The following is a 21,220-nucleotide window of genomic DNA, read 5'->3' as shown; positions in this document are numbered from 1 at the left end:
AAAAAAAAAAAAAAAAAGCCTTGATGAGAGGGCAGACCTCCTGCTCCTGGTCATACTCCACTCTCTGACACCCCCAGGTACTGGAGATGCTAGACAGTCTCAATGGGGAGTGGGTTGTCTTCCAACAAACCCTGCTGGACAGTGAGCAAATGCTGAGGAAATACAAGGAGAAATTCAAGACAGGCCTGATCCACTCAGCAGATGATTTCAAGAAGAAAGCACACACGCTTCTGGAAGATTTCGAATTCAAAGGTACTCCTCGATCTGCTTCTCCCACTTCTTTAGCCTTTGTTTAGGGACCCTGCCTTCCGAGCCCAGGTCCTGGGACGGTGAGAACAGGGAGGGGAATGGGAGGGCCGGTGCTGGGGCCGGGTAAGAGCCACAGCTCAGGAGCAAAGGATGAGGACACCCGGGGCTCTAGTTTTGGGGGAGGCAGTGGCACAGCTCATAGCATTTCTACTTTTCTTTTTCTTTTTTTGAGACAGAGTCTCACTCTATCACTGGGCTGGAGTGCAGTGGTGTGATCTCGGCTCACTGAAACCTCTGCCTCTCAGGTTCAAGCAATTATCCTACCTCAGCCTCCCCATTAGCTGGGACTACAGGCGTGTGCCACCACGCCCAGCTAATTTTTGTATTTTTAGTAGAGACTAGATGGTCTCGATCTCTTGACCTTGTGATCCGCTTGCCTTGGCCTCCTAAAGTGCTGGGATTACAGGCGTGAGCCACCACACCTGGCCCCCATTTCTACTTTTCTTATCCCGACTACTGTATTCCATCTGTTCCTGACTCTCAAGTCGCATTTAGGAGTTTCTGCTAAGATTAACCACCATTCTTTCAATGCGTTCCCTGTTGCTCTCCTTCCCTTCTCTCTCTCACGTGAGGAGAGAGGTGAGATTTGCCCACAAAGAGACAGGAGAGCCGTGGCCTTCCTTGCTGGACGTGGGCAGGAAGCTGAGCTTCATCCTGAATCTCCCACAGGCCCTTTCACCAGCAACGTGGGACACATGTCCGCCCTAGAGCAGATCACACAAGTGCGGGCCGTGTTGATGGCCATGCGGGAAGAGGAAAACAGCCTCCGAGCCAACCTGGGCCTCTTCAAGATCGAGCAGCCACCCTCTAAGGACCTTCAGAACCTAGAGAAGGTGGCGTGCTGAGCGAGGGCCCCGTGGTAACCGTCGATCAGGGGCAGGGACAGGAGAATGCGTCCTTAGGGCCACAAAGGCAGTGGGATGGGAGAGGAGCTCATGAGGAGCTTCTGTTTGTTGGTTTCAGTTGAGGTAAAATTCATGTAAAAAATTTAATTTTTTTTTTTTTTTTTTTTGAGGCAGAGTCCTGCTCTGATGCCCAGGCTGGAGTGTAGTGGTATGATCCAGCTCACGGTAACCTCTGCCTCCCGGGTTCAAGCAATTCTCGTGCCTCAGCCTCCCAAGTAGCTGGGATAACAAACATCCACTACTATACCTGGCTAATTTTTGTACTCTTAGTAGAGATGGGGTTTCACCATGTTGGCCAGGTTGGTCTCGAACTCCTGACCTCAGGTGATCCACCCACCTCGACCTGCCAAAGTGCAGGGATTACAGGTGTGAGCCACCGCACCCTGCTAAAATTAACCATTTTGAAGTGAACAGTTAGTAACATTTAGTAATTCACACCACTTCTATCTAATTCCCAAACTTTTTTTTTTTTTGAGATGGAGTCTCGCCCTGTCACCCAGGCTGGAGTGCAGTGGTGTGATATTGGCTCACTGCAACCTCTGCCTCCTGGGTTCAAGCGATTCTCCTGCCTCAAACTCCTGAGTAGCTGGGTCTATAGGTGCGCACCACCTCACCCAGCTAGTTTTTTTGTATATTAATAGAGACGAGGTTTCACCAGATTGGCCAGGAAGGTCTCAAGCTCCTGACCACATGACCCACCTGCCTCGGCCTCCCAAAGTGCTGGGATTACAGGCATGAGCCACCGTGCCCGGCTCAACATTTTTATTACCCTAAAGGAAACCCTGCCCATTAGCACTCATGTCCATTCCCTCTCCCCCACCCCTGTCAGTTATAAATCTGTTTTTCATGTGTTTGATTCGCCTATTCTAGACATTTCATACCAATGGAACCATGTCATACGTGGCCTTTTTAATCTGGCTTCTTTCACTTAGCATTATGCCTTCAAGGTTTATCCATGGTGTAGCATGGATCAGTCCTTTTTTAAATGGCTGAATATTCATCTTTGAATATGGCATGAATTTACCACATTTTGTTTATCCATTTGCCAGTTGATGGACATTTGGGTTGTTTCCACCTTTTAGCTAAAGAGAGTCAGTGCTGCTATGAACATGCGTGTACTTGTATTTGTCTGAACACCTGTTCCCAGTTCTTGCGGGTATAAGCCTAGGAGTGGAATTGCTCAATCATATGGAAACTATGTTTAACTTGTTGAGGAACTGCCAAGCTATTTTCCACAGCAGCTGCACCATTTCACATTCCCACTAGCAGTGTACCAGGGCCCCTATTTCTCCAGATCTTCGTGCCAACACTTATTTACCTTTTTTTTTTTTTGGTTCTAGCCATCCTAGCGGGTGTGAAGTGGCATCTCACTGAGGTTTTGATTTGCATTTCCCTAATGACTCATGACGTTGAGGATCTTTTCATGTGCTTTTTCCTTGATGAGCTCTTAAGGCAAGAGAGTGGAGAAAAAAATGTGGACCGAAGAGGCAGCTCTGTTATCTCGAGGGGAAGCTTCACAGAGGGAGAGCAGCAAAGGGCCTGGGCGTCCATCAGGGAGGAAGAGGACAGGTGCCAGTTTACGAAATGCTTCTCTCTGCCCTGTAGGAGCTCGATGCCCTCCAGCAGGTCTGGGAGATCACACGCGACTGGGAGGAGAACTGGAACCAGTGGAAGACTGGCCGCTTCCTGACCCTGCAGACAGAGACCATGGAGACCACGGCCCATGGGCTGTTTCGTCGCCTCACAAGATTAGCCAAAGAGTATAAGGTGGGAAGAAAGGAGAGGGAGGCGGAAGAGCAGCCGGCTGAGGATCAGGTCTGTTCCCAGGGAGGTCGTCGGGTCTTCTGATGCCTCCCACTTTTGCTCAGGACCGGAACTGGGAAATTATTGAAACCACTCGCTCGAAAATAGAGCAGTTCAAGAGGACCATGCCTCTCATCTCAGACCTGTGGAACCCTGCCCTTAGAGAGAGGTGAGGCTGCTCCTCTGCTTAGGGTGACTGCTTTGCCCGCTGGCCTGCACCTCCACCGGGTCCCTCCCGTTCCCCTCTCTGCAGCGTTCACAGCCCTCTCCTCCTTTCTGTCCACAAATGTATGTTTTTTTCTCTTTCGTCTTTTTAAAAAACATTTAATTTTGATGGACGCATGAAAATTGCATACACTTATGGTGTACAGCATAATGTTTTAAAATATGTACACATTGTGGAATGGCTAAATTGAGCTAATTATCATATGCATTACCTCATATACCTATTTTTTGTGGTGAGAATACTTAAAAGCTACTCTCAGTGATTTTCAAGTATACAATAGATTGTTATTCACCATTATTGCTGTGATGTACAGGAGATCTCTTGAACTCATCTCTCTTGTCTAACTGAAATCTTCTGTCCTTTAAGCAACGCCTCCTGAGGCTCCACCTACCACCCCAGCCCCTGGTAATCAGCATTCTACTCTGCTTCTGTGAGCTCAGCTTGTTTAGACTTCACATATCACATATGACTGCGATCAGGCGGTATTTGTCTTTCTTTGCCTGGCTTATTTCACTTAGCATAATGTCCTCCAGGCTCTGCCACATTATTGCAAATGACAGGAGTTCCTTCCTTCCTGAGGCTGAAGAGTATTCCATTGTATATATATATATATTTCAATGCTTGATGGACATTTAGGTTGATTCCACATCTTGGCTATTGTGAGTTAGTGCTCGGCAAACATGTGGCGCAGACACCAAGCCTGCCACAGTCCTCTATTTCTTGCACTGTCTCGGGGCATCCAGCCTTGCTGACTTCATGTTCTCTAACTCCTGCCCTGTCTACCTGTCTATCATGATTAAGCCTTATGTCTTTTTGTTTTCTTTTTTTTTTGAGACAGTCTCACTCTGTCGCCCAGGCTGGGGTGCAGTGGCGTGATCTTGGCTCACTGTAACCTTTGCCTCACAGGTGCAAGTGATTCTTGTGCCTCGGCCTCCCGAGTAGCTGGGATTACAGGCACCCTCCATCATGCTCAGCTAAGTTTTGTATTTTTTTTTTTTTTTGAGACGCAGTTTCGCTCTTGTTGCCCAGGCTGGAGGGCAATGGTGCCATCTCACTGCAATCTCCGCCTCCCGGGTTTTAAGTGATTCTCCTGCCTCAGCCTCCCGAATAGCCGGGATTACAGGCATGCACTACGATGCCCAGTTAATTTTTGTATTTTTAGTAGAGATGGGGTTTCTCCATGTTGGTCAGGCTGGTCTTGAACTCCTGACCTCAGGTGATCCGCCCACCTCAGCCTCCCAAAGTGCTGGGATTACAGGTGTGAGCCACCACACCCCACCTAATTTTTGTATTTTTAGTAAAGATGGGATTTTGCATGTCGGCCAAGATGGTCTTGAACTCCTGGCCTCAAGTCATCCACCTGCCATGGCCTCCCAAAATGCTGAGATTACAGGTGTGAGCCACCGTGCCTGTCCTGCCTTAGGTCTTTGTCATACAAAAGATTTTGTTTTTTGTATGACAAAAGTATAGCTTTCTTTCTGTATGGTTTTTGCCTTTGTGCCTTGTTTAGAAAGACCTTTCCTATATGAAAGTTAAAAATATATCCTCTCCATTCTTTCTTCTAATGCTTTGTGTTTTTCAAGTTTAACTATTAATCCATCTGGAATTTGTTATGGTAGAGAAAGTATCTCAAGCCATTGGGAATAGATTTATAAAAATAAAGTAATTTTTATAAATGGTGTTTTAATCGTGATCTATCTATTTAAGGAAAACTAATTTTATTTCTTTATCTCTCTTCCGGTATAATGCTTTTGGCAATGCCAAAACCATTGTGTTATATGGTTATATATAACCTAACCATTTTATTTGCTTACATTATTTAACCTCTCCTTTTTTTTTTTTTTTGAGACAGAGTCTCACTCTGTCACCCAGGCTGGAGTGCAATGGTGTAGTCTCAGCTTACTGCAGCCTCTGCCTCCCAGATTCAAGCTATTTTCCTGCCTCAGCCTCTGGAGTAGCTGGGACTACAGGTGCACGCCACCACACCCAGCTAATTTTTGTATTTTTAATAGTGACGGGGTTTCACGATGTTGGCCAGGCTGGTCTTGAACTCCTGACCTCGTGATCCTCCCACCTCGCCCTCCCAAAGTGCTGGGATCACAGGTGTGAGCCACTGCACCCGGCCTCATTATTTAACCTCTCCAAGCCTCAGCTTTCTCGTTTGTAAATGGAGTAATAATAATTCCTAATTTATAGAGTAGCCATGAGAATGATATGAGATGTTTCATGTAAGGCCTTTACTCAGTGCAGCTCTAGAGTAAACCTGCAGTGATTCATTGTGTGTTTTGTAAGCACATCTACCTTAACTCCCTCTCCAGAGAATCAACTCCTGGAGGCTCTCACCTCAATCTTCGTATTCCCCATGGTGCCTAGGATTGCATCTTTGACCCTGTTTAGCAAAATGTGTTGAATCATGAATTAATAACTATGCAGAATCGTAGCATCCCAATGAGAGCATTGGGGAGTAACGGTAATGCTCCTGACCTCACACCCTCCTGTTCCTGGCTGCAGGCACTGGGACCAGGTCAGGGATGAGATCCAGCGGGAGTTTGATCAGGAATCTGAAAGCTTCACCTTGGAGCAGATTGTGGAGCTTGGGATGGATCAGCATGTGGAGAAAATTGGAGAGATCTCTGCTTCGGCAACTAAAGAGCTGGCTATCGAAGTGGTATGACACAGTCGTCTCCCAGGCTCCGGCACCTCCTATGCCTCCTGGAGCGCAGGCTTCCAGCTGTTCATCACCTGATGGCGCCTCTCAGCTCCTGTTCCCCTTGGGGAAGAGATACCTGACTGCTGTGTCCCCCATTTTCTCTCCACAGGCATTACAAAACATTGCCAAGACCTGGGATGTGACTCAGCTAGACATAGTACCCTACAAGGATAAAGGCCATCATCGGCTCAGGTGGGGGAGCTGGGGCTCTAGGAGAAGGGAGGGCTGTGTGACTTGGGCTGCAGAGTGAAGACCAAGGTTGGGCAGGTGAGGATGGACTATGATTTTGACCTCTTGTGTCCCAGAGGTACAGAAGAAGTATTCCAGGCACTGGAAGATAACCAGGTAGCTCTGTCTACCATGAAGGCATCTCGTTTTGTCAAGGCCTTTGAGAAGGAGGTGGACCACTGGGAGCGCTGCCTCTCCCTCATTTTGGAAGTTATTGAGATGATTCTCACAGTGCAGCGTCAGTGGATGTACTTAGAGGTCAGGACTCAGCGCCTGAGATCTTCCAGCTTCCTGCTTCTACTCCTTCATTTGCTTAGGACCTAGATTTTGCCCTGTTGTCAGCCTCATTCTCCTACCTTTAAAGTCGCTCTTCGTCTAGGACCCAGCCATCTGATTCTTAGTTATTACCTTTCATTTAGATTCCCTCCCTAATAAGTTTTTGTTCTTCTTCCAAGATTTTTCTTCCACTTTTCTTCTTAGACCCAGGTACCTGGCCCCCCACCTGCAACTTTCCTTGTAGAACTTGGGCATCTGCCAGCTAGCACTCTGTATCTTCTAATCAACTGTCATCTGTGGTCTTGGAACAGGGAGCAGAGGGTGGAGAATGCATGAGAAATGGCCTCTCACTGCAATTTTTGGCCCCTTCAGAATATCTTCTTAGGAGAGGACATCCGCAAGCAGCTGCCCCATGAATCAGCCTTATTTGACCAGGTCAACAGCAACTGGAAAACCATCATGGACCGGATGAGCAAGGACAACAATGCTCTCCGGAGCACCCATCACCCAGGTCAGAGCTCCGGGGCTCCTGCCCTGGCACAGCCTCAGTTGGCACTATGCTTGGTCTTGGTTGTGTGCTTCATTTATGAAAAGACTGATGCCCCCAGCTCTCATCACATTTCCCATCATCACCTCTTCTAAGCATTAAATCATAATTTCATAAATTAAACCCAACAAATATCTGAGTAGAGTATAATAACATAATGGTTAAGAGCATGGGCTATGGAATCAGTCAGATAAGTTTATTTTATTTATTTATTGAGATGGAGTCTCGCTCTGTCGCCCAGGCTGGAGTGCAATGGCGCAATCTCGGCTCACTGCAATGTCCGCCTCCCGGGTTCAAGCAATTCTCCTGCTTCAGCCTCCCAAGTAGCTGGGATTACAGGCATGTGCCACCACGCCCAGCTAATTTTTGTATTTTTAGTAGAGCCAGTGTTTCACCAGGTTGGCTAGGCTGGTCTCAAACTCCTGACCTCAGGTGATCCACCTCCCTCGGCCTCCCAAAGTGCTGGGATTACAGGTCCCCAAGCCCAGCCTACATTGGCTTTAGTTTATCAGATTAACTAGTCTTCAGCCATGGGATGGGGTCAGGGATAGGGAAGAAAGGGATGGGTGGCAAGATGAACACATAGCGAGGTCTGGTTGACTGGGGGAGATTGGGGTAGAGAATCGGGGAGTCAAGTTTGACAATGGGCACCTAGAACGGGCATCCTGTGGAGAAGAATTCTGGTAGGAGGTGCAGAGGACCTCTTTTTCTTTTACCTAGGGCTAGTCTAACAGTTCTCCATTTTTCCAAGAGCCTTGAGTATACATATCAATAAAAATAACTTTAATTGTTCTGATAAAAGATAAACATGACAAGTTATGATACGCAAAGTTGAATGACAACTGATACTATCTGAAATAATTGACAGAATTATATTTTGGAACAGTTTATAAGCAAAGCCAAAAAAACAATGATCCCTTTGTTGAATGCAAAGAACAAATCTATCTTGTCCACAGCAACTGAGTCTGCCTGGAATCTTGGGGGATCACACTTAGGTTTTCACTCAAAGGATCTGACAGCCTGTAGGCCCTGTGCTTGAAGGCATGAGGGTCACCTCTGAGTTTACACTAGTGTCTATCCTTTCTTCAGAAAGCTAGGAACTGGGAAGACAAGGGGAAAAATCAATCAAGACCTAAGGTATGGGGCTGTAGGCTGGGAGGAAACTAACATTGTTGAGAGGCTACACACATGAGTACATTTCAATTAGTATCTCACATTGGGTTTTGAGATGGATTTTATTGCCATTTTATACACAAAGAGATCAAAACCTGAGGAAGTTACTTGACATGCCAGTAAGTAAAAGAACTGTTTGGGCTGGGTATGGTGGCTCACGCCTGTCGTCCAAGCACTTTGGGGAGGCCGAGGCGGGTGGATCACCTGAGATCGGGAGTTTGAGACTAGCTTGACCAACATGGTGAAACTCGCTCTACTTAAAATGCAAAAATTAGCTGAGTGTGGTGGTGGGCACCTGTAATCCGGCTACTTGGGCGGCTGAAGCAGGAGAATTGCTTGAACCTGGGAGGTGGAGGTTGCAGTGAGCCAAGATCACACCACTGCACTCCAGCCTGGGCGACAGAGTGAGACTTCGTCTCAAAAAAAAAAGGAACTACTGTTTGATCGGGGGTCTTCTGCCACCCCATTCTGGGATTCTTTTTGCTATGACATGAGGGACACTGGCAACCCTAGTCCTTGCAGATTTCTTTCACTGTGTGTACATGACATGTATCTAAATAAAATGATTTAGCTTGTTAGATTGTGTAAGTGGAGGGTAATCTCTACTTTTCAGAAGCTCTTGGGTTGGCCCGTGGATTCCCAAGTTCTTCCCCCAGCCCTTTTTCCTTTTTTGCCCATGGAAAATGAGGGAAGATGGACTTGACCCCCAAGTTCTTAGGCGGTCGTGTTATACAGTGTCCCCCACCCACTGGGGATATGTTCCAAGACCCCCGGTAGACGCCTGAAACCTCAGATAGTATTGAACCCAATTGCCATCAGTCGGAACATGTTTCTGTTCATGTGTCCCGCCCGTAAATTCAATGCCCTTTCCATCTTAACTAAGCACTTATTAATGCACTGTGACTGTAACTTCTGCAGTTTGAGGTGTGACAGCAAAACAATCACAAATTTCTTTCTCCTCCTTCACAGTTTCACGGACAGAAGATTCATTCTTACTGTAGATCTCAGCAACCTCAGCTGAGAACTTTCACCTTTTCCTTTAAGGAAGGAAGATCTGTATGGAAGCACTTTACGGCTTCTCTTTGGACTATCTGAATTGGCAGCATCACTGCTCTTGTACTTTTGCTTACATTATTAAGTGAAATCAGGGTCACTTGAACACAGGCACTGCTGTGATGTCGCAACAGTTGATCTGATAATTGAGAGGGCTACTAAGTGACTCACAGGCAGGGCACCTCCACAGCGTGGAGATGCTGGACAGAAGGATAATTCACACCCTGGGGGACAGAGCAGGATGGGGAGAGATTGCATCACACTGCTCAGAACAGTGTCCAGTGAAAACTTAGGAATTGTTTATTTCTGGAATTTTCCATTCAGTATTTTCAGACCACAGTTGTCTGCAGGTAGTTGCAACCATGGAAAGTGAAACTATGGATAAGTATTAATGAAATCACATATGATGTATCATTCATGCATAAATGGTAACATGTGCAATAGTGCATAATGAATACTGAGGAATGAATTAATGGAGAGAATGGGATGAGCATGGTAGAGGGTCTGGGATACTTCTCTGCATCCAAAAACCCTCATGGTAGTCTGTGCCCCACTGTTCAAGAGCTGGCAAATAACACAAAGTTGGGGCATCCAGATCCCCTCAGGGCAGTGGAAAGAAGGCCATCAAATGTCATTCATCCCTCTTCTTCCCAGGCCTCCTGGACATGTTGATACAGATGAACACGACCCTGGAAGATATTCAGAAGTCTCTGGATATGTACTTAGAGACCAAGCGACATATTTTCCCCCGCTTCTACTTCTTGTCCAACGATGACCTGCTGGAGATTCTGGGCCAGTCCCGAAACCCAGAGGCCGTGCAGCCACACCTCAAAAAATGCTTTGACAACATCAAGTTGCTGAGAATCCAGAAGGTCGGTAGCAGTGGCCACGGTGAGATGGTGGGTGGGGAAGGGGGGGTGTTGGGGTATGAAAGGCTTTGGAGGGGACCCTGCCCTTCCAACAAGAGGACCAGGTTAATCAATGATTCTCGATCCTCAGGGGGTAGGACTTCTTAGAATTGGTAATATTGAGAGGAGGGGAGAGGAGCAGAAATTACCCTCAAAAGGCCCCAGTACTTCTAGGTGGATGCCAAGCATGGGCAGCCCAGGCTGTGAGTAGCTTCTTTTTTCTACAGGTTGGAGGGCCCAGCAGCAAATGGGAAGCTGTGGGAATGTTCTCGGGTGACGGCGAGTACATTGACTTCCTCCACTCGGTGCTCTTAGAAGGGCCCGTGGAGGTGAGCAGTGGTGAGGGTCTGAGGACCAAGCTGGTTCTTCTTCCTATAGAAAGTTCGCGTGGCTGCACGAGGAGAGAGGAGCTCTGGGAATGGCCGATGGTCACTCCTTCGCCTCCCTCCTGCCACTCCTGACAATGACATGGATGGAAATTTCCTTTGAAAGTCAGACCATCTGGCTCCTAGCCTCCGTTTCTCTCAGGGATCCATTTCTCTTGTGGCTCATGCTTGTGATCCCAGCACTTTGGGAGGCAGAGGTGGGAGGAGCCCACTCGCTTAAGCCCATGAGTTCGAGACCAGCTGTTGCCCGTTCCTGCTTTTCTCTGGGTACCAAGCCCTGGAGTGCCGCTTCCCAAGTGCCTTCCCTGTGGAGGACCTTGGCCCTGCCCCTAAGGCTGAACTGTCCTTTTCTTCCATCTCCCCCAGTCCTGGCTCGGCGATGTGGAACGGACCATGAGGGTGACCCTGCGGGACCTTCTCCGGAACTGCCGCCTGGCCCTCAAGAAGTTCCTTAACAAGAGGGACAAGTGGGTGAAGGAGTGGGCTGGCCAGGTGAGCTGGGTCCATAGAAATAAGGGAACAAGGGCCGGGCACTGTGGCTCTCGCCTGTAATCCAGCACTTTGGGAAGCCGAAGTGGACAGATCACTTGAGGTCAGAAGTTTAAGACCAGCATGGCCAATATGATGAAACCCTGTCTCTACTAAAAATACAAAAAATTATCTGGATGTGGTAGTGCACGCCTGTAATCCCAGTTACTCAGGAGGCTGAGGCAGGAGAATTGCTTGAACTCAGAAGGCGGAGGTTGCAGTGAGCCGAGATCCTGCCACTGCACTCCAGCCTGGGCGACAGAGCAACACTCCATCTCAAAAAATACAAAAATAAAGAAACGAGGGAACAAGGAAGATGGAGTTAAAAGGAGGCGGCCAGTGGAAAGACAGAATCTTGAGTCTCATACAGTATGGTTTCTTACCCCCCTTTCTGGGCTGTGGCTCTGGTACACTCCAAGCTGGACCCTTAGCTCCTGACCTGAGGCCCATGTCCCATCCTTCAGAGCAGACTGGGTGCAGTTGGGAGAGGCACATCGTTCTTGAAATAGCTGGGACTTGGGAGCTGGGCTGTGTGGGTAGCGGAGGACGGGGCTTTGGGACATGGCTTCTGCACATCCTCAGGTGGTAATCACTGCCAGTCAGATCCAGTGGACAGCTGATGTCACCAAGTGCCTGCTGACAGCAAAGGAGCGGGGAGACAAGAAAATCCTCAAGGTCGTGAAGAAGAAGCAGGTGGGAGGCTGGGCACAGTGGCTCATGCTTGCCATCCCAGCATTTTGGGAGGCAGAGGTGGGAGGAGCCCACTCGCTTGAGCCCACAAGTTCGAGACCAGCCTGGGCAATATGGTGAAACCCCGTCTTTACCAAACAATACAAAAATTAGCTGGTGGCATACCCAGGAGGTTGAGGCCGCAGTGAGCAGAGATCACACTGTTGCACTCCAGCCGCTGGGCGACAGAGCAAGTCTCTGTCTCAAAAAAAAAAAAAAGAAAAAAAGCAAAAAGCAGGTGGGTGCTCTGCAAGTATGGGCTAGGCCTGGAGCTGGAATTGGAGGGAGGCAGCAGTCAGAGTTAGAGGTGAGCTGGTGGAAAAGGGCCAGATGGAAGGGCTCTATGATGGACGTCCAGTGGGGGCGGTCCTCAGTGGAGCAGAATTACCAGGAGGTACAGCAGGTGGGATCGGCACCAGCTTGGAAGTGGTGCTGGGTGGGGCGAGGGGTGAGCAGGCTTTGGCCGCATTGTTCTGCCTGCTCTCTTCCTTGCTGCCTCATGCCACAGGTGTCAATCCTGAATAAATATTCAGAAGCCATCAGGGGGAATTTGACCAAGATCATGCGGCTTAAAATTGTGGCTCTGGTGACGATAGAAATTCATGCCCGGGATGTGTTGGAGAAGCTCTACAAGAGTGGCCTCATGGATGTCAATTCCTTTGACTGGCTCAGCCAACTTCGGTTCTACTGGGAGAAGGTGCCAGATGAGCCGACTCCTGCTCTCTTAGCCTAAAACGGATCCTAATGCTTTCATTGCGTTGACGTTCTCTAAATCCAAGGATATCCTCAGCTGACCCTTAGTCCTGTCCCAGTGCCCTAATCCAGTTCTTCATTCCATCTCAATCAGGAGTGGCATGTAGTTGTCCCAGTCAGGGCTCACTGTGAATGTCACTTGAACAGGACTCAGAAACACTCCAGGTGGTCGCTGCATTAGGTTGGGGTGGACGTGCAATGTGACATCCATTATCTGTCTTGGCCATAAGCCACTCCCCTTTCCAACTCTAAAAGGGAACCCCGATCCCTTAACTGCAGCCTCCCTGACAACTCTGAGCCTCACTCTCAGTCACTGTCCCAGCTCTAACTCTCCTTCCAAGCCCACCTCTCTCCTGTTCTCCCCAGGATCTCGATGACTGTATGATCCGACAGACCAACACACAATTTCAGTATAGCTATGAGTACTTGGGTAACTCGGGCCGGCTTGTCATCACCCCGCTGACGGACAGGTCTGCTGTGTGGGATGAGTGAGGTGGCTGGGGTGGGGACAACGGAAGCTGAGGGGCTTCCCGGACTCTGACTCCAGTCCTGTTCTCAATTCTCAGGTGTTACATGACACTGACCACGGCATTGCACCTGCACCGGGGGGGCTCCCCCAAAGGCCCGGCAGGCACAGGAAAGACGGAGACCGTCAAGGACCTGGGCAAGGCCCTGGGCATATATGTCATTGTGGTCAACTGCTCTGAGGGCCTGGACTACAAATCCATGGGCCGAATGTACTCAGGTCTGGCCCAGGTCAGTATCCTGCCACCCTGTGCCAGAGACCCCTTAAATACCTTTTCGTCCCAGAAAATAAACTGAAACCCAAATCTGGTTCAGTGCTTTGTAGCTTCATGACACTGCATCATGTGTAATTCTTTTTTTTTTCCTGGAGTGCAGTGGCTTGATCTCGGCTTACTGCAACCTTCCTCTCCCGGGTTCAAGCAATTCTCCTGCCGCAGCATCCAGAGTAGCCGGGATTATAGGTGTGTGCCACCATGCCTGGCTAATTTTTGTATTTTTAGTAGTGGCAGGGTTTCACCATGTTGGCCAGGCTGGTCTCGAACTTCTGACCTCATGATCCACCCATCTTGGCCTCCCAAAGTGTTGGGATTACCGGCATAAGCCACCGCGTCCAGCCACATGTAATTCTTACAACTGGGAAAGTCCCTTCCCCTTCCTGAGCTTCACGTAGCTTATTTGCAAAATCAGAAGATTATAAAAGATTAAAGAAAATAATGTGTGTACACTGGAGCAGAGTAGACACTCAGGGTGCACAAGTTCCCTACCCCGGTCTCTTCCCAACCCACACTTTCTAGCATCATCTCAGATTGGCCCCGTCTGATGGAAAGCTCTGGCCAGAGGCTACAACAGTGTACTCCTGTGCCCTTCTCCCTGTGTCTATTCTGGAGGCGGCCTCGCCTATTGAAATGTTTTAAGGAAGGGGGGTGTGTTAATCATGCTTTCTAGCATCTTGGGGCACCTCTCCTGCTCCCAGTGACTCTGCCTCGAACCCCGCAGACTGGAGCCTGGGGCTGCTTTGATGAGTTTAACCGCATCAATGTTGAGGTGCTGTCGGTGGTGGCCCAGCAGATCCTGTCCATCCTATCCGCCTTGGCTGCCGGCCTCACCCGTTTCCATTTTGAGGGCTTCGAAATCAATCTGGTGTGGTCCTGTGGGATCTTCATTACCATGAATCCTGGTAGGTGGCAGGGAGTGGATGGGGTTCCCGGGGTGGGAAGAACTTGGTACCTGGTATCCAGGGCAAGTAACTGTGGATCCTCCTCGTCCCCCTTCCATTCAAAAGCATATAGCTAAGGAAGTCTGGCTGAAGATAGCAAAGGGGAGAGAAGGATAAACGCACAACTTTCTGGGAGAAGGGGAGGCAATCTTACTGTTTTCCCTAAAAGGATTAATAACCACTTATGTGTGTATATGTAGACCCTGTCTTTTTTTTTTTTTTTTTTTTTTTTGAGATGGAGTCTCACTCGGCCTCCCAAAATGTTGGGATTACAGGCGTGAGCCACCGCGCCCAGCCGTTGCCCTCGTCTTTCAAGATACTTAGCTGTCTACTCCCATTGCGCTAGCTCCCAGAGTTCTGGTCTATCTGCCATCTCTTTTGCAGCAGGCCCAAGCGTCTCATTACTGTTCCCTAAGAACAGCTCTGGGGGAAGGGTCTAGGACAGCACAGGCATAGGAAAGCGTTTAGGAACTGAACGAATAAGAGGAACAGCTGTGATTTCTATTAGGACTGATGTGAGCTATACATAGAACTTGGAGAGATAGGAAATTGACAGCTCTGTTCTTTGAGTTTGAAACAGGGCCACGCAGAGAGTAAAGAAAGGACCGTAGATAAGAAAGAAGACCAAAGTGGGATGGGAAGGGCTGGGGCTGAGACAAGAAAGGATGTGATCTCGGAGTTGGGGAGAAAGTTAAGGATGGTGTTAGGTGGGAGAAGATGAGATTGATTGGAAAGTGACTTTTGGGAAGCAAATCAAGATGAGGAAATATATGATTCTTAAAAAGTGGCATTGTTTTCCAGGCTATGCTGGCCGCACAGAGCTTCCTGAAAATCTTAAATCCATGTTCCGTCCAATTGCCATGGTGGTGCCTGACTCCACCCTCATTGCAGAAATCATTCTTTTTGGAGAGGGCTTTGGCAACTGCAAGGTACTCTAATAATCCCTTTTCTCCAATGATTTTAATTCCCTTTCATAATCATTCCCTGGCCAGAGGAACTCCCCAAAGGCCCCACAATCAGCTTATCCTATAAAGAACTTAGACTATGGTCAGTTGGATGTGGGTGGAGAAGAATTGAGAGGAGCGAGGCTTCTCTTCTGTGATGTCACTAATTGATGATGACGTGATTCACACGATCTTCTAGGAGTCTGTAGAGCACCTGCTACCTGCTTCATGTCCTGAGACCTGGCTTCTTGCCTCTGACTGTCCTGAGATGAAGCAGAGAGATTTGTAGGGAGAGGGACTGTTTCCTCCCCTGTTTTCGTTCCCCAGATTCTGGCCAAGAAGGTGTATACACTCTACTCACTGGCCGTGCAGCAGCTCTCCAGACAGGACCACTATGACTTTGGCCTGCGTGCCCTCACCTCCCTTCTGCGCTACGCTGGCAAGAAGCGCCGCCTACAACCAGATCTGACTGATGAAGAGGTAGAGCAAGAACACAGCCTTTGGACCTGACTTCCACTGTCACCGGCCCCGTGTCGCTTCTCTCAAGTCTTTCAGACCCTTTCTTTCCCCAGATTGGGATTCCTACCCTCCCGCCTGTCCCTGTCCCCGTTCCCTTGTTGCCCATTGCTTTGCTAATTGCTAACTGGTGTATCCATTGTTCTTGGCACCTGCCCTGAAACCCTTTGGAGGTGAGGGGCCTATGCCCTGGCTCCTCAAGCCTGAGTCTCTGTCTTTTCCCATCCAGGTTCTGCTGCTCTCAATGAGAGATATGAACATTGCCAAGCTCACTTCAGTGGACGTGCCCCTGTTCAATGCTATCGTGCAAGATCTATTTCCCAACATTGAGCTGCCTGTCATTGACTATGGCAAGGTAGTTGTCCCTTAATACTCTCCCCAACCGGGCGCTGTGGCTCGTGCCTATAATCCCAGCACTTTGGGAGGCCGAGGTGGGCAGATTGCTTGGGTCCAGAAGTTTGGGACCAACCTGGGCAACATGGTGAAACCCCATATCTACAAAAAATACAAAAAATAGCCAGGCATGGTGGTGCACACGCTTGTAGTCCCAGCTACACAGGAGGCTGGGGTAGGAGGATTGGTTGAGCCCAGGAGGTTGAGGCTATAATGAATTGAGATCATGCCTCTGCTCTCCAGCCTGGGTGACAGAGCAAGACCCTATCTTAAAAAACAAAACAAAAACACAAAACCACACACTCCCTGACCACATATGTGAATATGCATGTGGGAACAGAAAGCTTGGCTTCCAAGCCTTGTTCTGCTGTCTACTGGCTATGACTTTGAGCAAGTCAGTTGAACTCTCTTTGGACTTCCTTATGTATAAAGCGATAGACTATTCAAACCTTCTGCTCTCTGACCCTAACTCCCTTCCCCGCTGACCTGCTCAAATGTACCTGCTCAGGCGCATCCATGCAGCAGTGCTCTGACTTCATCAAAACCTCTAATCTGTTGACTTTGCACTTTCTCTGTGCCCATCAGTTCTCCATGCCTCTGCTTCTCACCTCATCAGGTAGTTTTGAGGAGAAGCTGCTAGAAGCCATTTAGTATCAGAGAGCAGTGGAATGGAAGAGGGGGTTTTAGAAAGCATAAGAATGGCCAGCTGTGGTGGCTCATGCCTATAATCTCAGCACTTTGGGAGGCCGAGGCTGGCAGATCACGAGGTCAAGAGATCGAGACCATCCTGGCCAACATGGTGAAACCCCGTCTCTACTAAAAATACAAAAATTAGCTGGGTATGGTGGCTTGTGCTTGTAGTCCCAGCTACTCAGGAGGCTGAGGCAGGACAATCACTTGAACCCAGGAGGCAGAGGTTGCAGTGAGCCAACATCACACCACTGCACTCCAGCCTGGGTGACAGAGTAAGACTCCATCTAAAAAAAAAAAAAAGAATAGGAAAATAGGAACTTTCTTCTCTGGCAGTGTGGTAGTCTAGATTCCCTGAATAATCCTTTCAATGGAAACTACTAAAATGATGGATACAAATATAATAATAACATCCTTTTTCGTGCACTGCTAAGCTGGCAAGAAAGAATTCCAGGAGTTGAGGAGGGTGGGGAGTTAAAGCAGGAACCCTGGGAGGCAGGTGAGTACCAAAGCTGGCCTTCTCCCTGAAAACTGTTGTTGAACTTAAGGCAGTGGGGATAGGGGATGAAGAGCCGAAGTCTGAAGACAGACAGAAATCACGTGCTGCGGAAACCCCAGTCCACAAGGGCAACACCCTCTGGGATGGAAAAAGGAGAAGCCTGCGATTTAGAAGGGTGTATACAGGACAGAAACTTGCTGGTTTTGACCTCTGATGATGGAAGAAAAAGACCTAATCTCCTTTGAGATTTCCTAACCACACACCAGCTCTCACATGGTTTCTTGTCATCACTTATCCTACTGTGTAATTGGAAAAGAAAACGCAAGCCTAGATTTTAATATTAAGTAGTTCTAGGTTGTTAGTGCCCCCAGGTGACTGGAAGAAGCAAAAGCAAATTATTTCTGGAGGAATGAAACTTCAACTCATACTTTGAAGAATTACCAGAGGTAAAAGTCCAAGAAAGTGAGCAACTCATGGTCAGAAATCACAAAACATACAAGGAAATAAGAAACCATGAATGGGAGCCAGAAGAACAACAGACAGTGGAATCAGATCCTTGAAAACTTACTTCAGATATTGAGACTGATAGGGTGTGCCGTGGTTCATGTCTGTCATCTCAACACTTTGGAGGCTGAGGCAAGAGGATCACTTTAGGCCAGAAGTTCAAGACCAGCCTGGGCAACAATGCAAGACCTCTGTCTCTTAAAAAAACAAAAATCAAAGCCAGGCATGGTGCTGTGCTCCTGTAGTCACAACTACTCCTTTCTCCAAAATCTATAGAAAATGTGCTCTACTTAAATACAGGAGCATACCACGAAAGGGGAGATGAGAAACAGAAGATTCGGTGTAATGGGGAGGCTACAGTAATCCTCGGGGTGTTGGTGAATGGAGGTCACAGGATGACAGTGAACTTGGAGAGATGGGAAATTGCCTTCCAAAGGGAGGCAATCCAGATTGGAGCAAACCTGAAGGCTTCAGGGGGACTATTTATTTATTTATTTTTTGGAGACAGTTTTGCACTTGTTGCACTTGAGTGCAGTGGTGCGATCTTGGCTCATGGCAACCTCCACCTCCCGGGTTCAAGCGATTCTTGTGCCTCATCCTCCTGAGTAGCTGGGATTATGAGCACGTTGTCACCACACCTGACTATGTGTGTGTGTGTGTGTGTGTGTGTGTGTGTGTGTGTGTGTATGTTTTTTTTTTTTTCTTGAGACAGATCTCGGCTCACTGTAACCTCTGCCTCCTGGGTTCAAGTAATTCTCCTGCCTCAGCCTCCCAAGTATGGGATTACAGGCACCCACCACCACGCCCAGCTGATTTTTGTATTTTTAGTAGAGATGGGGTTTTGCCATGTTGACCAGACTGGTCTTGAACTCCTGACCTCGGGTGATCTGCCCGCCTCAGCCTCCCAAAGTACTGGGATTACAGGCGTGAGCCACTGTGCCCGGCTGAGAATATTTTTGACTGAATAAATAGAAAATGTGACATTAAACTTGTTTATGACACTAAACGCAGGTGCACACACAAAACGTACTAATAAAACTACTTCTCAGGTAGTGGAAGGAAGTGATATTGGCGAGGCCTGTTAGTGCAAGTAACAATCTTGCATCTATTTGAAATTATTTGACTACATGAGCTGGGTGTTTAAAAAGGGCAGACTATTCTGGGGCCGGTCTGTTAGGTCATGGTTCTTCAAGCATTATTTTTTTAACTTAGGTAATAATGTCTTTAATATTAATCAAGCTCTCCCACCATACTGTGAGCTCTGCAATAGGACAAAGTCTATTTTGTTCCAAGCTGTATCCCTGGCACACAGCACAGTGCTTGGCACACATTGTAGAAGCTTAATAAATATTTGCTGAATAATAACAAAAAATGTGTAGGGCTGGCCGGGCGCGGTGGCTCACGCCTATAATCCCAGCACTTTGGGAGGCCAAGGTGGGTGGATCACGAGGTCAAGAGATCGAGACCATCCTGTCCAACATGGTGAAATCCTATCTCTACTAAAAATACAAAAATTAGCTGGGTGTGGTGGTGCGCGCCTGTAGTCCCAGCTACTCGGGAGGCTGAGGCAGGAGAATCGCTTGAACTGGGAAGGCGGAGGTTGCAGTGAGCCAAGATTGCACCACTGCACTCCAGCCTGGTGACAGAGCAAGACTCTGTGTCAAAAAAAGAGAAAAAAATGTGTAGAGCTACATGTAAGACACTGTGCCAATGAGGAAACTGAGGCTTGGAGAAGTCCCTTATCCAGGGTCACATAGCTGAGAGCTGGGGGAACGAGGGTGGCGGACTGCAGAGCTCAATCTTTCAACTCTGCAACTGCCCAGCTTCCCACTGAGTGAACAGAGGGCCCTGGTGCCACTGTTAGCAGTTTGAACATCTTCTCCCTGGCACTGGGGAGATTTTGAAAGTCCTCGAAGGCCTCATCCTTTTTCTTCCACTTGCTGTGTTTTCCCTTCCCCCAGCTGCGGGAGACCGTTGAGCAGGAGATTCGAGACATGGGCCTGCAAAACACTCCGTTCACCCTCACCAAGGTTTTCCAGCTGTACGAAACCAAGAACTCCCGCCACTCCACCATGATTGTGGGCTGCACGGGCAGTGGCAAGACTGCCTCATGGCGCATCCTGCAGGCCTCCCTGTCCTGCCTGTGTCGCGCTGGAGACCCTAACTTCAACATTGTTAGAGTACGTGGCTGGGGCAGTGGAGTCAGGGGCAGAGACTTGATAGTAAGAAGACAGTGGAATGTCGGGGCCACGGAGGACATTGCAAGGCCAGGAGGGCTGGAGCTGGGTCCCCGGAGGCCTGGAGAGATGAGGGAGGGGCAAATGCATGTATCTAAGAGGGGGCTGGAAATAAAGGGGGGCCTTTGTCTATCAGCAGCTAAAACCCTTCCGGTGTCATTTTCAGGAGTTCCCTTTGAACCCCAAGGCATTGTCCCTAGGGGAACTCTATGGGGAATACGACCTCAACACCAATGAATGGACAGATGGCATCTTGTCCAGCGTCATGCGGACAGCATGTGCAGGTATCCGAAGGATCATGGAGTGTAGAGGGCAGAGGCCTGAATCCTCTAAGCGGGTAGGGAGTCTGGGGATGGGGAGTTCCAAGTCCCCAGAGAAATATCTGGGGAATGGCAAAGGACAAGGAAGCGTAGCTTGTGTCTCCGAGGAGCATGAGTGGAGGGTGCGAGGTGAGTGGCTCCCTGGTGTCCTTGTCACCCACTGTCTACTCAGATGAGAAACCCGATGAGAAGTGGATCCTGTTCGATGGCCCTGTGGACACGCTGTGGATCGAGAGCATGAACTCCGTCATGGATGATAACAAGGTGTTGACCCTCATCAACGGCGAGCGCATCTCAATGCCCGAGCAGGTCAGGCGTGTGGCTGACTCCTGAGGGCCTGCAGAGGCCAGCACGGGAAAGCATGGGCTGCGGCTGGGGAGGAGAGCCAGAAACCTCAGAGCAGGGCAGGTTCTGCGGGAGAGAACTGAGGAGGAGGGTGCCTGGATTCAGGGAAACCTGCAGCTGAAGAAAAAATGCTCTGCTTGCCATGACTAATGAGAACAATGATAAGAAAAACACTCTGTTGTGGCCGGGTGCGGTGCCTCACACCTGTAATCCCAGCACTTTGGGAGGCCAAGGCGGATGGATTGTCTGAGGTCCGGAGTTTGAGACTAGCCTGACCAACATAGTGAAACCCCTTCTCTACTAAAAATACAAAAAAGTAGTCTGGTGTGGTAGTGTGCACCTGTAATCCCAGCTACTTAGGAGGCTGAGGCAGGAGAATCACCTGAACCTGGGAGGCGGAGGTTTCAGTGAGCCAAGAGTATTATGCCATTGCACTCCAACCTGTGCAATGAGAGCGAGACTGTCTCAAAAAAAAAAAAAAAAAAAAAAAAAAAAAA

General features: G+C 48.7%; 1 protein-coding gene across 5 annotated transcripts in view; it reads left to right on the top strand.

Annotated features, from left to right (window-relative positions):
* DNAH2 (dynein axonemal heavy chain 2) overlaps window positions 1–21,220 on the top strand; it is a 109,440-nt gene that overhangs the window by 42,902 nt on the left and 45,318 nt on the right. For all 5 annotated transcript variants that reach the window (XM_032280399.1, XM_032280402.1, XM_032280400.1 and 2 more), the window contains 22 exons: window positions 78–252; window positions 979–1,142; window positions 2,820–2,981; window positions 3,083–3,186; window positions 5,755–5,911; window positions 6,063–6,145; window positions 6,259–6,439; window positions 6,830–6,968; window positions 9,885–10,102; window positions 10,366–10,467; window positions 10,891–11,016; window positions 11,635–11,745; window positions 12,290–12,478; window positions 12,901–13,004; window positions 13,101–13,290; window positions 14,056–14,236; window positions 15,077–15,204; window positions 15,547–15,699; window positions 15,965–16,090; window positions 19,783–20,001; window positions 20,225–20,342; window positions 20,551–20,687. In XM_032280399.1, coding sequence (XP_032136290.1) covers window positions 78–252; window positions 979–1,142; window positions 2,820–2,981; window positions 3,083–3,186; window positions 5,755–5,911; window positions 6,063–6,145; window positions 6,259–6,439; window positions 6,830–6,968; window positions 9,885–10,102; window positions 10,366–10,467; window positions 10,891–11,016; window positions 11,635–11,745; window positions 12,290–12,478; window positions 12,901–13,004; window positions 13,101–13,290; window positions 14,056–14,236; window positions 15,077–15,204; window positions 15,547–15,699; window positions 15,965–16,090; window positions 19,783–20,001; window positions 20,225–20,342; window positions 20,551–20,687 — 3,267 coding nt within the window. The remainder of the gene's footprint in view (window positions 1–77; window positions 253–978; window positions 1,143–2,819; window positions 2,982–3,082; window positions 3,187–5,754; window positions 5,912–6,062; window positions 6,146–6,258; window positions 6,440–6,829; window positions 6,969–9,884; window positions 10,103–10,365; window positions 10,468–10,890; window positions 11,017–11,634; window positions 11,746–12,289; window positions 12,479–12,900; window positions 13,005–13,100; window positions 13,291–14,055; window positions 14,237–15,076; window positions 15,205–15,546; window positions 15,700–15,964; window positions 16,091–19,782; window positions 20,002–20,224; window positions 20,343–20,550; window positions 20,688–21,220) is intronic.

Source organism: Sapajus apella, unplaced genomic scaffold (genome assembly GCF_009761245.1).
Source record: "Sapajus apella isolate SASKATOON/1434 unplaced genomic scaffold, GSC_monkey_1.0 scaffold12, whole genome shotgun sequence".
NCBI classification, from domain to species: domain Eukaryota; kingdom Metazoa; phylum Chordata; class Mammalia; order Primates; family Cebidae; genus Sapajus; species Sapajus apella.
Note: the sequence above shows the minus strand (reverse complement) of the source record. Positions and strands in the feature narration are given on the sequence as shown.